Here is an 18251-nt window from a genome sequence, read left to right on the forward strand (position 1 = left end):
GGAACGAACTACAAAAATCTCTGAAACTGGAAACACTTATCTCCCTCACTAGCTTTAAGCACCAACTGTCAGAGCAGCTCACAGATTACTGCACCTGTACATAGCCCACCTATAATTTAGCCCTATCAACTACCTCTTTCCCAACTGTATTTAATTTATTTATTTATTTTGCTCCTTTGCACCCCATTATTTTTATTTCTACTTTGCACATTCTTCCATTGCAAAACTACCATTCCAGTGTTTTACTTGCTATATTGTATTTACCTTGCCACCAAGGCCCTTTTTGCCTTTACCTTCCTTCTCACCTCATTTGCTCACATTGTATATAGACTTGTTTATACTTTATTACTGACTGTATGTTTGTTTTACTCCATGTGTAACTCTGTGTTGTTGTATATGTCGAACTGCTTTGCTTTATCTTGGCCAGGTCGCAATTGTAAATGAGAACTTGTTCTCAACTTGCCTACCTGGTTAAATAAAGGTAAAATAAAATAAATAAAATAAAAATTAGACCGGTGGAAATCTGTCATCTGGTCTGATGAGTCCAAATTTGAGGAGATTTTTGGTTCCAACTGCAGTGGCTTTGTGAGATGCAGAGTAGGTGAACGGATGATCTCCGCATGTGTGGTTCCCACCGTGAAGCATGGAGGTGGTGGTGTGATGGTGCTTTACTGGTGACACTATCAGTGATTTATTTAGAATTCAAGGCAAAAACCACAGCATTCTGCAGCGACACGCTATTCAATCTGATTTGGGCTTAGTGGGACTAACATGTGTTTTTCAACAGGACAATGACCCCAAAAACACACCTCCAGGCTGTGTAAGGACTATTTGACCAAGAAGGAGTGGTGCATCAGATGACCTGACCTCCACTATCACCCGACCTCAACCCAATTGAGATGGTTTGGGATGAGTTGGACTGCAGAGTGAAGGAAAAGCAGCCAACAAGTGCTCAGCATGTGTGGGAACTCCTTCAAGACTGTTGGAAAAGTATTCCTCACGAAGCTGGTTGAGAGAATGCCAAGAGAATGCCAAGAGTGTGCAAAGCTGTCATCAAGGCAAAGGGTAGCTACTTTGAAGAATCTCAAATATATTTTGATTTATATGTGTTATTTCATGGTTTTGATGTCTTCACTATTATTCTACAATGTAGAAAATAGTAAAAATAAAGAAAAACCCTTAAATGAGTAGGTGTGTCTAATCTTTTGACTGGTATTCAAGCATGGCGGTGGCTTGCATAATGCTATGGGTATGCTTCTCATAAGCAAGGACTAGGGAGTTTTTGGGATAAAAAGAAACGGAATAGAGCTAAATGCAGGCAAAATCCTAGAGAAAAACCTGGTTCAGCCTGCTTTCCAACAGACACGGAGACAAATTCACCTTTCAGCAGGACAATAAACTAAAACACAAAGCCAAATATACACTGGAGATGCTTACAAAGATGACATTTAACGTTCCTGAGTGGCCTAGTTACAGTTGACTTAAAAATCGCCTTGAAAATCTATGGCAAGACTTGAAAATGGCTGTCTAGCGATGATCAACAACCAACTTGATAGCGGTTGAGCAATTTTTTAAAGAATAATGTACAAATATTGTACAATCCAGGTCTTCAAAGCTTTTAGAGACTTACAGCTGTAAATTGCTGCCAAATGTTATTCTAACATTTACTGACTCAGGGATGTGAATACTTATGTAAATTAGATATCTCTGTATTTAATTTTCAATACATTTGCAAAATGTTCTAAAAACATGTTTTCACCTTTTCATTATGAGGCATTGTGAGATTTTTTTAATGTAATCCATTTTGAATTCAGCTTGTAACAAAAAAATATGGAATACGTCAAGTGGTATGAACACAAGGCACTGTATCTTTTCATTTCAATTCGGAGCAGAGTTTTTGGCAAACCTGGTCGCATAAACTGAGGGACATTACCCTAATTTTGTTACCAAATTTTGCATCTGCACAGTTCTTCCAGTAAATGTGTTTTTGTTAAATTTTCTGTGTAAATTGTTCAAAGTAGTCCTTGTTCATGGAGTTGTATGGTTTGTTAAACTTTGAAATCAATGTTTTTTTTTTTTTTGGGCTACAGTAGTGAGTTTGTGTGTATCAAACAGCATACTGGACCACAGTCCCCATGTTTTTCTATAAACCCCCTCAATCCATTCTGATCCTAAAACCAACTCTGCCAGTCAGCACCCCCCACTAAACCTCCCCCTCTTCTCAGGTGTCTGGCATAGCAGGAGTACAGGCGGGGGGAGGGGTCAGTCAGTGTATAAGGGAAGGGGGTCACTTTTATGACACTGGCAGCTGCAAAGCCCAAAAGAATTCACTCACAAACACACACACGTGCCTGACACGCACTCTCTGAAAGGTCCCCCCCCTCCACACACACATTAGCCGTATCACTCTGTTTGCCACTTGTGTGTCTGCAACAGAAAGCCAGCCAGGCTGTGAGGGGTTAAAACACAACCTGGCCACCTGGTCTGTTAAACACCAGCTGGTCTGAGGAGAGAAGGAGTGTAAAAGAGGAACGAAGGCTTCTGTCTGAGGAGTCCTTATTGAGAGAGAGAAAGGGTGAATGAATCTCCTCCATCCATTCATCTCTCACTCCCTCCTTTTGCAGGTGTGGGAGAGCATGGTGATGCCTGATACTGACACACGGCAGGTATCACCAATGTTTAACATGGGGTTATTTAATTCAAAGCATAGCTATCATTTTCTGGCTACAAATAACAATATAACAGTGAGACATGTTAGTATCTGTCTGTACAGGCCATTCTAATTATGACACTGACTGACTACAAGACAAGAACCAACAACACTCCTATTCTTCTCTCTTATAGGCAATTCTCCAACTTCCCATCTAAAGCTATATGGGCTAGTCAATGGAGTCCCCATTTAAATAGCTTTTTAGCCCAGGACTAGGCTTCATCTGTGTCCGAGAAATCGTTAGTGGCAGGTTCTAACCTCTTATCTAAAATTCCATACCGGATCTGCAGCCACATTGGTTGGGTCTCTTTTAACAAGTGTAGTTCATTATGCAGAGGACTATGCAAAATGTTAAGCCTATATCAAAACTACAAATGTAAATCTGCTACTGGCAGCCAGTATCTTCCTTATCACTACCAGTGAGGATGTTTGAAACATCATTACGCTAGCCATAACCAAACACTAGCTAAAGGCTTGGTGCATAGTTCACTATTAGCAACATGCAACCTTATATTGTGTGTGCTGTGCAGTATACACATCTGTATTGTTTTGCCGGTGCTATTTAAATTGTGCATGACAGATTCTCTCTCGAGGACAATAAATGATTCTATTCAAAACACTCACAAGCTAAGTGCATCTCTAACCCTGGCAAAAACGTTAGGCTAATCCACAGGCAACCAAAACAGCGGAGGTGGTCCCTCAGTCTCACCTTGTCTTCCTGAGATCTGCGACATACGGCATGATGGGACTTGCGGTCCGGAGAGGGTTTGGGGTGAAGGAGGGGAGAGGGGTGAGGAGGAGAGGGACGAGGAGGAGAGGAATGTTCATCCTCCTCCTCCTCCTCCAGCACCACGATACACACACGGCTCGCACGCTCCGACCGCATCGTTAACACACACATACAACGTACCCCCCTTATACAGACACACACATTGTACCGCTCACATATACACACGGCTCTGTAGTTCCAACTGTCCTCGTTCTCTTAATAACACACCGTACCCCCTCTCCACACACCAGCCCCCCCACTGTAACAGTGCAGCTCCTGGGGTATAATATAATCCAAGCTGAAAGCAGCTCTGTCCTCTTGATGTCCTCCACTGTTACCGAGCTACAGCAGTCTGGCAGCTCCCTCTCCCTCACGCACGCTCTCTCTCTCTCTCTCTCTCTCTCGACCCACAGTGGCTAGGGATTCCTCAGTATAATGGCAGCAGCGGCATGCGGCAGACTGATCTGACTGGCTAGCACACAGGAAGCTACATATACCACTGCCGCCTGTGCTGCTGTAGCCAAACACACACATACACACAGAGGCCCTATGATTAGTGAGGACAATGCTGTGAGCCGGAGCTGTGTGTATTTGTTGCTCTATTCAGAAAGCTGCTGAAACCAGCGCTTTCATAGAGAGAGAGAGAGAGCGAGAGAGCGAGAGAGCGAGAGAGAGAGAGATGAGAAAGAGAAGGGGGTGAGAGAGAGAGAGAAGGGGGAGGAGGCGAGAGATGGAGAGAAAAAGGGGATGGGGTGTGGTGAAAGGGGGAGGGGAGAGGGTGAGCGAGGGGACAGCTAGCAGTAGGTAGGTAGGTAGGTAGGTAGCTCAGCAGTCAGTCAGTTATCCTCCTGTTCTCAGTCCAGACAGACAAGCACTGACAAAAAGGTCACATCCTGGATCTATATTGTTCTATAGTGGTCTGTACTGTTTTATAGTGGTCTGCACTGGTCCTTAATGGTGTCTATGGTGGACACCTTGCTGGGGTCTATGTAACTGGTCTGTAATTATGTCCGCACTGGTCTGGTCCATAGTTTCTGTACTGCTGGTCTGTAGTGGTCTGTACTGGTTTGTACTGGTCTGTGTTTTTATTCGGGCACAAAGGCTCTGCTGTGTTCTCCATTAGGAGAAGAGAGGCTTTATCCCTCTCACAGAACTTAAAGAGAAGTGTGTGTGTGTGTGTGTGTGTGTGTGTGTATGCCAGTAACCCCATTGGTGCATTGGTGGCTGAGCTTCCCCTATTCCCTCATTATAAAAACTGGAACAAACTGGCAAGACAACTAGAACAGTGTGTGTGTCTATTGTAACTGTTTTCATATGGGAGGCAGAGCCTGAGAGCCTAGAGGAGCATTCTAGTCTAGCCACAAAACCCCATTAAATCAGTGTGTGTGCATGCATTCTCCCACTTTGCTTTGTGTGTGTGTGTGTGTGTGTGTGTGTGTGTGTTGGAAGACCTGCAATAGAGCAGATCTAAATCATATGACCAGTCTGTCTCTATGGTATAGACATCGGAGGGGCTACCAGCACCAGATTTGGGCTGTTTGCAGAAAAACAGCACCAGTTAGAAGAACCACAGAACATGTCTATTCTGGGAAACATTGTCCCATAAGGTTGTACTGACATATAGCAACATCTCACGGATGATCAAAAGAAATAGGATGCATCGGAGCCCAATTTGGATTGTCATAGCAAAGAGGTGTGAATGGGTAGGTAAAGAGATGTGTGTGAGAGAGAACAGGCATGCTTACCCTGATCTTTTCTCTAACCCTGCTCACAGGACTGTGTGTGTTTGTAATGTAAGACTCATTCACACACGGATGCTCACACATACCCAAACACACCCAAGGCCTACACACCCACAGCAACAGGTAAGTATTGGTATTCAGTAACATAGGAACAACCAGCTCCAGCCTCATGTGAACACATCCACACACAGTCCTGCATCAATCAATGCAATTTGGGTTTCCGCTTCTGAGGCTTGAAAACTGACAAACTTATGTTTTGGAATATGGATGGATGGGAAGTCAGAAAGGCCATGAGTTATTAGATATATTGTTCCTGCTCTGTGTTCGTAATAAAGGTCATCTGTCCACACACACACACACGGGGAGGATGTTGAGCTACCAGACGCCATCTAGAGGATCTACAGTGCCTTCAAAAGTATTCATACCCCTCAACTTTTTGGGGGCCTTACAACTATTAGCCCATACAAATGCATTTAATAAAATATTCACTACATGGAACAGCAGATAGGACCCCCCCAAAAAAATTGAAAAGGAAGTTTGTTCTGAAGTGTCTGTCCTATATCAGAGAGATACTGTATAAAAACGACCAGGAAATAAATATATACAGTACCAGTCAAAAGTTGTTTCACCTACTCATTCCAGGGTTTATTCATTTACTATGTTCTACACTGTAGAATAATAGTGAAGACATCAACACTATGAAATAACACATGGAATCATGTCGTAACGAAAAAGTGTTTAACAAATCTAAAAATAGTTTATATGTGAGATTCTTAAAAGTAGCCACCCTTTGCCTTGATGACAGCTTTGCACACTCCTGGCATTCTCTCAACCAGATTCATGAGGTAGTCACCTAGAATGCATTTCAATTTGAAGGTGTGCCTTGTTAAAAGTTAATTTGTGGAATTTCTTTCCTTCTTAATGCATTTGAGCCAATCAGTTTTGTGACAAGGTAGGGTTGGTATACAGAAGACAACCCTCCTTGGTAAAAGACCAAGTCCATATTATGGAAAGAACAGCCCAAATAAGAAAAGAGAAACAACAGTCCATCATTACTCAAGACATGAAGGTCAGTCAATTCAGAACATTTCAAGAACTTTGAAAGTTTCTTCAAGTGCAGTCGCAAAAACCATCAAGCCCTATGATGAAACTGGCTCTCATGAGGACCGCCTCAGGACATGGAAGACCCAGAGTTACCTCTGCTGCAGAAGATAAGTTTAATAGAGTTACCAGCCTCAGAAATTGCAGCCCAAATAAATGCTTCACAGAGTTCAATTAACAGACACCTCAAGATCAACTGTTCAGACGAGACCGCATGAATCAGGCCTTCAAGGTTGAATTGCTGTAAAGAAACCACAACTAAAGGACACCAATAAGAAGAGACTTGCTTGGGCCAAGAAACACAAGCAATGGACAATAACAAATTTAGGATTTTTGGTTCCAACTGCAGTGTCTTTGTAAGACGCAGAGGAGGTGAATGTACGATCTCCACATGTGTGGTTCCCATCGTGAAGCATGGAGGAGGAATTGTGATGGTGCTTTGCTGGTGACACTGGCAGTGATTTATTTAGAATTCAAGGCACACTTAACCAGTATGGCTACCACAGCATTCTGCAGCGACACGCCATCCAATCTGATATGTGCTTAGTGAGACTATCATTTGTTTTTCAACAGGACAATGACCCAACACACCTCCAGGCTGTGTGAGGGCTATTTGACAAAGAAGGAGAGTGATGGTGTGCTGCATCCTGGCCTCCACAATCACCTGACCTCAACCCAATTGAGTGGGTGTGGGACCGCAACCCAATTGAGTGGGTGTGGGACCTCAACCCAATTGAGTGGGTGTAGGACCTCAACCCAATTGAGTGGGTGTAGGACCTCAACCCAATTGAGTGGGTGTGGGATCTCAACCCAATTGAGTGGGTGTGGGATGAGTCCCAGTCTGAGGTCCTGAGGGCTCTGGAGCAGGTTCTCATCAAGAATCACTCTGTGCTTTGCTCCGTTCATCTTTTCCTTGATCCTGACTAGTCTCCCAGTCCCTGCTGCTGAAAAACATCCCCAGCGCATGATGCTGTCACCACCACGCTTCACCGTAGGGATGGTGCCAGGTGTCCTCCAGAAGTGACGCTTGGCATTCAGGCAGAAGAGTTCAATCTTGGTTTCATCAGACCAGAGAATCTTGTTTCTCATGTTCTGAGAGTCCTTTAGCAAACTCCAAGTGGGCTGTCACATGCCTTTTACTTAAGAGTGTCTTCTGTCTGGCTACTCTACCATAAAGGCCTTATTGGTGGAGTGCTGCAGAGATGATTGTCCTTCTGGAAGGTTCTCCCGTCTCCACAGAGGAACTCTGGAGCTCTGACAGAGTGACCATTGGGTTCTTGGTCCACTCCCTGACCAAGGCCCTTCTCCACCAATTGCTCAATTTTGCCAGGCGGCCAGGTCTAGGAAGATTCTTGGTAGTTCCAAACTTCTTCCATTTAAGAATGATGGTGTTCTTGGGGACCTTCAATAATGGAGACATTTTTTGGTACCCTTCCCCAGATCTATGCCTCGACACAATCAGGTCTTGGAGCTCTACGTATAATTCCTTCGACCTCATGGCTTGGTTTTTGCTGTGACATGCACTGTCAACTGTGGGATCTTATACATACTGACGTGTGTGCGCCTTTCCAAATCATGTCCAATCAACTGAATTTACCACAGTTGGACTCCAATCAAGTTGTAGAAATATCTCAAGGACAATCAATGGAAACAGGATGCAAATGAGCTCAATTTCAAGTCTCATAGCAAATGATCTAAATACTTATATATTCTTTTTAAAAAATGTGAAGAAAAATATATCCCAAAACCTGTTTTTTTTTGTCATTATGGAGTATTGTGCGTAGATTGGTCCTCATCAATATACATTTAATCAATTTTAGAATAAGGCTGTAAAGTAACCAAATGTGGAAAAAGGGAAAGGATGTGAATACTTTCCGAATGCACTAAGATCAGGATTTTTCACTTTTATTATCTTTTTGACAAGTATTTAACCCCTTGTTTTTGGCACTAAACAGTCTCAATAGATTCACTGTACTTCCATTCGTTTTTTCAACTGGTACCTGGGGACCTTCAGATGAGACTTGTGAGAATCATAGAGAAAAATATGTGCGTGTTCGAGAGAGAGGGGTCATATTAGTGTGTACCCCAAACTGGTCGGACACTACAGACAAAAGTTGGCAGATCAGCTGTACCAAATTCAGACAAGTCCCAAGACGGTTGTGTGTGTGTGTGTGGGGGGGGTCTTGGAGCAAAACGGAGACGACCATTGTGTTCGTGAGAGTCTCATCTTTCAATAGAGGGGTCATAATATACTGAACAAAAATATAAACACAACATTAAACAATTTCAATGATTCATATAAGGAAATCAGCCAGTTTAAAATGCATTAGGCCCTAATCTATGGATTTCACAAGACTGGGAATACAGTAAACGGATGTGAAATGGCTAGCTAGTTAGTGGTGGTGCGCGCTAAATAGTGTTTCAATCGGTGACGTCACTTGGTCCGAGACCTTGAAGTAAGGCCGCGGCTTTTGTGGAGCGATGGGTAACGGTGCTTCGTGGGTGACTGTTGTTAATGTGTGCAGAGGGTCCCTGGTTCGCGCCCGGGTATGGGCGAGGGGACGGTTTAAAGTTATACTGTTAAACATCCGTTGGTCACAGTTACCTTAAAAAAAATAAAACCAGTTCCTGGTGTGACCTCCATTTACGTCATGCTGCGCGATACAACTGTTTATTGTGGCCTGTGGAATGTTGTCCCACTCCTCTTCAACAGCTGTGTGAAGTTGGCGGGAACTGGAACACGCAGTCGTACACGTCGATCCAAAGCATCCCAAACATGCGCAATGCGTGACATGTCAGGTGAGTATGCAGCCCATGGAATAATTGGGACATTTTCAGCTTCCATGAATTGTGTACATATCCTTGAGACATGTTGCTGTGATGAGGATGAATGGCACGACAATGGCCCTCAGGATCTTGTCACGGTATCTGTGCATTCAAATTGCCATCGATAAAATGCAATTGTGTTCGTTTTCCATAGATTATGCCTGCCCATACCATAACCCCACCGCCCCCGTCGGGCACTCTGTTCACAACGTTGACACAACGCCATACACGAGGCCGGTTGAACATACTGGCAACTTTATGTTGGAGGCGGCTTAAATTCTCTGACAACAGCTCTGTTGGACATTGCTGTAGTCATCATGCTAATTGCACAATCCCTCAAAACTGCACTTTTAGAGTGGCCTTTTATTGTCCTCAGCACAATGTGCACCTGTGTAATGATCATGCTGTTCAATCAGCTTCTTCATATGCCATACCTGTCAGGTGGATGGATTATTTTGGCAAAGGAGAACTGCTCACTAACAGGGATGAAATACAAATTTGTGCATTTGAGAGAAATAAGCTTTTTGTGCATACGGAACATTTCTAGGATCTTTTATTTCAGCTCATGAAACATGGGACCAACACTTTACAGTGTTTGTATTTTTGTTCAGTATAGTTTGTAGGCCAAACCGTTCGGACGCTACAGACAGAAGACCGATTTTCGGGATGTCTCATGGTCTGACAAACACTGTTCTAGCTCTGACACCTTTTACCGTAGATGCCGAAGTGCGACATCTGCGGATTGAGACGCATCAGATCTCTAGCTTAAACTAATATATTTTTATGGGGATTTTCTGATTATGCTAACTCAATTTCCGCAGGGGCGCGGACATCAAATTCTAGGGGGGTTAGGTTAGATGGAGAACGGCGGTAAACAGCCATTTTCAAGTCTTTCCACAGATTTAAGTCTGGGCTTTAGCTGGGCCACTGAAGGACTTTCACATCCTTGTTCTGAAGACATTCACAGTATTGCTTTGGGTGTATGTTTGGGGGTCATTAACCTTTGGCAAAAATTTTACATTCCAGTCTCCCAGGTTGTTTGCACTCTGAAGCAGGTTCTAATCAGGGATTTGCCCCATTCATTGTTCCGTCTATCCTTACCAGTCTCCCAGTCCCTGCCGCTGAAAATAATCACAATAGCATGATGCTGCCACTACCATACTTCACGGTAGGGATGGTGTTAGACGGGTGATGAGCTGTGCCTGCTTCTCTCCAGACATTGTGTTTTTTATTCAGGCCAAAGCGTTACATTTTTATCTCATCAAACCATAGAATCTTTTGCTTTATCACCAGTCTTTCACATGCCTTTCTTTGTTGCAAACTCCAGGCGTGATGTCATGTGCCTCTGTCTCAGCACTGGATTCCATCTGGCCACTCCCAGAAAGCCCAGATTGGTGAAGTGCTGTAGAGACTGTTGTTCTTCTGACAGGTTCTCCCATCTCCGCCAAGGATCTCTATATTTCTGTCAGAGTGGTCATTGGGTTTTTGGTCATCAACTTGACTAAGGTCCTTCTTGCCCGGTTGCTCAGTTTGTTCGGACGGCAAGCTTTAGACAGAGTCTGGGTAGTTCCACTCTAGAAATAGTTTTATAACCTTCCCCAGATATATGCCTCATCACAATTGTATCTCAGAAATCTACAGACAGTTCCTTGGACTTCATGGTATAGATTCTGCTGACATGCACTGTCAACTGTGGGACCTAAATCATGTCCAAACAATTGAATTGGCCACAGGTGGACTCCAATGAAATTGTAGTGACAGCAAGGATGATAACAAAAATAATTGGATGCACCTGAGCTCAATTTGGAGTGAGGAGTGTCATAGCAAAGGGGTGTGAATACATTTCTAAAAACATGTTTTCACTTTGTCAATATGGTGTAGTGTGTGTATATGGGTGATAAAAATCTATTTCATCCAATTTGAAATCAGGCTATAACACACAATGTGGAATAAGTCAAGGGGTATGAATACTTTCTGAAGGCACTAAGAATTCAACACAAACAGTAGAGAAATACAATATGAAAAAAAATAAGGAAAAGCTTGTCAGAAATCGGCTCAATGTTATTGGAACACACTAAACAAACAAAATGGAGATGTATGGATAAATCACTTCTCAGATATTTTTGGCTCTATAACAAAGAACAAAAACATGATCATTTACAAAACTTAGAATTAGCTATTAAAGACTACCAGAACCCACTGGATTCTCCAACTACACTGAATGAAATACAGAAAAAAATTTACAAACCCTCCAACCCAAAAAGGCCTGTGGGGTTGATGGTATCCTAAATAAAATTATATAATATATAGACCACAAATTCCAATTGCCTATACTTCAACTCAATAACATCATCCTCAGCTCTGGTATCTTCCCCAATATTTGGAACCAAGGACTGAACCCAATAACAAAATCGGGGGATATGGGTGAACAGCAACCTTGGGAAAATCCTATGCGCCTTCGGAAAGTATTCAGACCCCTTGACTTTTTCCACATTTTTTTTTTTTTTTTACACATTTCAGCTTTAATTCTAAAATTGATTAAATAAAAAAAATCCTCAGCAATCAACACACAATACCCCATAACAAGAAAACAAATACAGGTTATACATTTTTGCAAAGGTATTAAAAATAAAAAACTATTATTAACATTATTTCTTGAGATGTTTCTACAACTTGGAGTCAACCTGTGGTAAATTCAATTTATTGGACATGATTTGGAAAGGCACAGATCCTGTCTGTATTTGGAAAGGCATGCACGTCTAGAGTAAACCTGGCTCCATCCCTACGGTGAAGTGTGGTGGTGGCAGCATCATGCTGTGGAGATGTTTTTCAGTGACAGGGACTGGGAGACTAGTCAGGATCGAAGGAGAGATCAACAGAGTAAAGTACAGAGAGATCCTTGATGAAAACCTGCTCCAGAGGGCTCAGGACCTCAGACTGGGGCGAAGGTTCACCTTCCAACAGGACAGCATAGCAGTGGCTTCGGGACAAGTCTCTGAATGTCCTTGAGTGGCCCAGCCAGAGCCTGAACTTAAACCCGATCGAACATCTCTGGAGAGATCTGAAAATAGCTGTGCAGCGATGCTCCCCATCCAACCTGACAGAACTTGAGAGGATCTGCAAAGAAGAATGAGAGAAAATCCCCAATTGCACGTGCCAAGCTTATAGCGTCATACCCAAGAAGACTCGAAGCAGAGTATGATAGCTAAGGAGATGGAAAAATTCTGGCGTGTTATACATCTTCAAACTAAGGGAAACCATGGCACCTGTGACAGAGGGAGAATCGTTCATCCATGGTTGTGAGTGTTCATGATGTCACTACAACAACTGCCTTTAGTCTTGAAATATTTGGTTGTTTAGTACACTACTCACTCTGTTTTGCACATGGCCTCACGTGAATCTTTAAAGAGATGGGTGGGGCTAAGGTTAAACAGGGTGTGAACGATGCTGAATAGATGTAGACAAAGAGCTCTCCAGTAGGTTTACCAAAACATTCCCAGGGCCATTTTCTCAAAAGTGGGTTTACAAGTCTATCAACTTTCAAAGCATAATTACTTTCCCATTGTTCCTCAACCGTAGTGTATGATATACCATTTTCTAGAGTCTCAACCTTTGTCCAATGTAAAAAACACCATTTCAAATTTTGCTACATAAGACCGAATCGAGACGATCGGTCACATTTGTAATGTTTATTTTATTTTGAAACTTGTGAGTTTACTGTTAATTTATGATTGTTTACATTTACTGTACATTTGAGTCAGGGGATTGGTAATGTTCTCTAGTTGCGCCGTGATTGGCTCAGTGTTCTGTCAGTCATGGGGACATTACGTCACTGCAAAATGTACAGGTAGAGCTAGAAAATTGGAGCCCCTTGGGTGCTGCCATAGAGTTATATTAGAAGTGCCCATCCAAGAAGGCTCAAGGTCACTGGCCACAGATAAAATGACATGAAATCACGTTATATCTACCGTAGCTTTGATTGGACTGATCATGTCGACATCATACTTTCAAAATCTTAGCTACCAAGCTAGCAGTCATCATCATGAATCAAGTCGACAATCTAATGGCAAATCATTTTATGAAGATAAATTATACATAAAACTGGGAAATCTCAGACTTCAGTGAGTTCAAGACAATTGGGAACTCTGGGGGGGAAAAAAATAACAGTCATCCAACTCTGTATTCCAAGTTGGGAACTCAGGCCTCTTTCTAGAGCTCCAACCTGAAGATCACTGACGTCATGATTGAACCTGGTTTATTTCCCAGAGTTCCCAGTTGTCTTGAAAGCACCATAAATCCAGAGAATGCCAAACTTTGATGACAAAGTTTGATGACCAAATTTGCCCACGAAGGACCACCATGCCATCTTCCTGTTGAAGTGAATACAGTACATCAAGGTGAGTCAAAAATGTCTTGTATGCTGCTGCAAAAATGATGTAATATGCTATGTATGTTTTATGGTAAGCTGTTCATGGTAAGGGTGTTCCTCACCCTAATAAATTGTTCCCTTTCCCCCTCACAATTTAGCCTACTGTTCTGACTTGGTGGTGCACATGTAGCCTATAGCTTGTTTTAGGAAAATGTAATCATTGAATATTGTAAGAGCTTTCATTGTCTGTTTATATGTCCCCTTTATTTATCCTATGGTTCTGACTTGATGTACTGGGAGAATACTGTAAGAACGGCCCATGTTCTGAATTCTGTCGCTGTACATTTCAAAAGTGCTGAACAAATAGTTATATTGACTACATCCGTCCTAGCTCATTAATGTCTTAATTAAGCAATAAGGCCCGAGGGGGTGTGGGTATATGGGCAATATACCATGGCTAAGGGCTGTTCTTAAGCATGACGCAGCACAGAGTGCCTGGATATAGCCCTTAGCCATGGTATATTGGCAATATACCACAAACCCCCAAGGAGCCTTATTGCTATTATAAACTGGTTACCAACGCAATTACAGCATTTTAAATAAATGTTTTGTCATATCAGTGGTATTCGGTCTGATATACCACAGCTTTCAGTCAATCAGCATTCAGGGCGTGAACCACCCAGTTTATAATCAAAATTACAGATTGCCTCTTATGCGCTCGTTGTCCACTTATGCCATAGTCAGTAGAAACCACATTTGTTTAAGCAAGTCTATCCATAGACGGGACAGCAGTGGAGAAGCTGGAAAGTTCCTCGGGGGACATATCACCGACAAATTGAAATGGTCCATGCACACAGACAGTGTAGTGAAGAAGGCGCAACAGTACCTCTTCAACCTCAGGAGGCTGAAAAAAATATGGCTTGTCACTGAAAACCCTCTAACTTTTACAGGTGCACAATCGAGAGCATCTTGTAGGGCTGTATCACCGCCTGGTACGGCAACTGCACTGCCCACAACCGCAGGGCTCTCCAGAGGGTAGTGAGGTCTGCACAACACATAACTACGAGCAAACTACCTGCCCGCCAGGACACCTACAACACCCAATGTCATGAGAAGGCAAAAAAGATCATCAAGGACAATATCCACTCAAACTACTGCCTGTTCACCCCGCTATCATCCAGAAGGCGAGGTCAGTACAGGTGCATCAAAGCTGGGACAGAGATTGAAAAACAGCTTCTATCTCAAGGCCATCAGATTGTTAAACAACCATCACTAGCACAGATAGGCAGTTGCCCACCTAGACTTGATATCATTGGCCACTTTAATAAATGGAACACTAGGCACTTTAATAATACCACTTTAAGAATGTTTACATATGACATAAGTAATGCGAGATATATACACTGCTCAAAATAATAAAAGGGAACACTTAAACAACACAATGTAACTCCAAGTCAATCACACTTCTGTGAAATCAAACTGTCCACTTAGGAAGCAACACTGATTGACAATACATTTCATATGCTGTTGTGCAAATGGAATAGACAACGTGGAAATTATAGGCAATTAGCAAGACACCCCCAATAAAGGAGTGGTTCTGCAGGTGGTGACCAGACCACTTCTCAGTTCCTATGCCTACTGGCTGATGTTTTGGTCACTTTTGAATGCTGGCGGTGCTTTCACTCTAGTGGTAGCATGAGACGGAGTGTACAACCCACACAAGTGGCTCAGGTAGTGCAGCTCATCCAGGATGGCACATCGATGTGAGCTGTGGCAAGAAGGTTTGCCGTGTCTGTCAGCGTAGTGTCCTGAGCATGGAGGCACTACCAGGAGAAAGGCCAGTACATGGACGTGGAGGAGGCCGTAGGAGGGCAGCAACGCAGCAGCAGGACCGCTACCTCCGCCTTTGTGCAAGGAGGAGCAGGAGGAGCACTGCCAGAGCCCTGCAAAATGACCTCCAGCAGGCCACAAATGTGCATGTGTCTGCTCAAACGGTCAGAAACAGACTCCATGAGGGTAGTATGAGGGCCCGACGTCCACAGGTGGGAGTTGTGCTTACAGTCCAACACCGTGCAGGACATTTGGCATTTGCCAGAGAACACCAAGATTGGCAAATTCACCACTGGCGCCCTGTGCTCTTCACAGATGAAAGCAGGTTCACACTGAACACGTGACAGAGTCTGGAGACGCCGTGGAGAACGTTCTGCTGCCTGCAACATCCTCCAGCATGACCAGTTTGGCGGTGGGTCAGTCATGGTGTGGGGTGGCATTTCTTTGGGGGGCCGCACAGCCCTCCATGTGCTCGCCAGAGGTAGCCTGACTGCCATTAGGTTCCTGAGATGAGATCCTCAGACCCCTTGTGAGACCATATGCTGGTGCGGTTGGCCCTGGGTTCCTCCTAATGCAAGACAATGCTAGACCTCATGTGGCTGGAGTGTGTCAGCAGTTCCTGCAAGAGGAAGGCATTGATGCTATGGACTGGCCCGCCGTTCCCCAGACCGGAATCCAATTGAGCACATCTGGGACATCATGTCTCGCTCCATCCACCAACTCCACGTTGCACCACAGACTGTCCAGGAGTTGGCAGATGCTTTAGTCCAGCTCTGGGAGGAGATCCCTCAGGAGACCATCCGCCACCTCATAAGGAGGCGTTGTAGGGAGGTCATACAGGCACGTGGAGGCCACACACACTACTGAGCCTCATTTTGACTTGTTTTAAGGACATTACATCAAAGTTGGATCAGCCTGTAGTGTGGTTTTCAACTTTAATTTTGAGTGTGACTCCAAATCCAGACCTCCATGGGTTGATAAATTTGATTTCCATTGATGATTGTGTGATTTTTTTGTCAGCACATTCAACTATGTAAAGAAAAAAGTATTTAATAAGAATATTTCATTCATTCAGATCTAGGATGTGTTATTTTAGTGTTCCCTTTATTTTTGAGCAGTGTATATACTATATCCTACATTATCTATTCTATACTATCTATTGCATCTTAGCCGCTCTGTCACTGCTCATCCACATATTTTATATATTCTTATCCCATTCCTTTACTAGATTGTGTGTATTAGGTTTTGTTGTGGAATTTGTTAGGTATTACCTGTTAGATAATGCTGCACTCTCAGATCTAGAAGCAGAGGCATTTCGCTACACTCGCAAAAACATCTGCTAACCATGTGTATGTGACCAATAAAATGTGATTTGAAGTGTGCTAAATCAGCTTTGTTTTTTTTACAAGGCAGTAAATAAGCCTTAACGAACAGTTTGTGGGCGCCGTTTGTCACCGTTAGTGTTGTGGCTTTGCTGGCATGCATCGATATTTTTTGTTGTTGTTGAGTTTGCCCCACCAATATTTACATGCTAAAATTGACACGGGTGTGTGTATTCCTAAAAACACATTTCAGAAGAATCAAAACACCCTAGGAACTGGAGTTAAGGCAAGTGGAGTGTTAAGGCAAGTGTGTGTATATTGGAAGGATATTGGCAGACAGAGGGTGCATGCTCTTGTGAGTGGGCAGTACACTAAACAACTTATAGAGTGTCAAGGACCTTTGGATACACTCACGTGCAAACACCCATTTTGGACTTTACACCTGTTGCTGACCAGCTGAGAGTTATCTGTCGTGACTTTCCATGTAGCTATGCTTTGACAAACTAATTTTCTGGCAAAAATAAGTTGGCTAAAGCAATATAACTTACATATCTACCAGGCTTTAACTTCGGCTAAATATATAGCTAGCTAGCTAATTATAAGAGTTTCGACTCGTTTTTACTTTATGCAAACGACCCAAATGTAGGCTAACTTAGCTAAACGACAAGCCGTTTCTTTCAGTAACGTTATCTAGGATAGTTGCTAATTAGCCCACAACCTACCTGGTCTCGAATCTTTAGAACCATCGTTTTTCTTGGTTCGCCGATGTCTTAGTTTTACCGGCGTGTCTAGCTAACCGGCTGCTGAGGGTTATGGTCAGTTATAGTCCCGTTTGCATCACGCTCTCTCCTTCCAAAGACAGGCACACAAGAAACCAAACAAACCCAACAACATAACAGCCGCTAGTAAAAAGATTATTGATTGGCTAGAGGCAAGTTCCACCCAGGAGCAATAACGATGCTGGTTAGTCAGCTGCAGATGAGCGTTGGGAATGAGTGATTCGTTTATATGTCCCGGGTTACCCAGTGTGTGGAGTTTAAACCGGGTGAAGTGATTGCATTTGTTTTGGAACCAGGCTGCCTACCTGCCTGCCTCCAGGGCGTGAGCCGGGTGCCCCGCTCTGGCCGACTGCGATGTCGACTCAAAACTACAGTGACGCAAAAAAGCATGTGGAGTGATGCGTAGGATTCTGTGTTTTCACATGCAAAAGTGATTGGTTTTTGACAAAAACGGCTTTATCTGCCTTCCCAAGGAAAACTAGTTTGAAAATTCAAAAATGTATTTTATGGAAAAGAGATCTTGTATGTTTCTGGACAATGCACAATGATGCCCTGTTGACAACATGACCAAGCCAGATTTTGAGAAGGGCATTCCTCTCTGCTTTCGCCGATGGTGACGGGCAATTTCCCGGTTCAGCCCTGGCCAGCCCCAGCCAGCGTAATAACTCCTTCCGTGTTTCATTGGGGAAATCCATTTAGAAAATATTTGACATAACGGACCTAGAATAAAAATGTGGGATAGGTAGGCAAAGGGGAGCAACCTTCACTGGGGATGGGAACGGGGACGACATGTCCCCCACATT

At 43.3% G+C, this 18251-nt stretch overlaps 1 protein-coding gene across 8 annotated transcripts in view; it reads right to left on the reverse strand.

Moving 5' to 3' along the window:
* The window catches only part of LOC110496518 (serine/threonine-protein phosphatase 6 regulatory ankyrin repeat subunit A), a 55129-nt gene extending 37355 nt beyond the window's left edge, over window positions 1-17774 (reverse strand). For 3 of the 8 annotated variants that reach the window (XR_016488588.1, XM_036953240.2, XM_090209010.1), the window contains exon 1: window positions 17392-17774. Coding sequence is in view for 7 of the 8 variants with exons in the window: in XM_036953240.2 (XP_036809135.1) it covers window positions 17392-17415 (24 nt within the window). In the remaining variant the exon portion in view is untranslated. Of the gene's footprint in view, window positions 1-3419; window positions 3870-17391 lie in introns of those variants that run through there. The other 5 variants (XM_090209009.1, XM_036953241.2, XM_036953239.2 and 2 more) reach the window with 5 other exon arrangements.
* Window positions 17775-18251: the final 477 nt, after the last annotated feature.

Source organism: Oncorhynchus mykiss, chromosome 18 (genome assembly GCF_057628025.1).
Source record: "Oncorhynchus mykiss isolate SJ-2025 chromosome 18, ASM5762802v1, whole genome shotgun sequence".
Taxonomy (NCBI): Eukaryota; Metazoa; Chordata; class Actinopteri; order Salmoniformes; family Salmonidae; genus Oncorhynchus; species Oncorhynchus mykiss.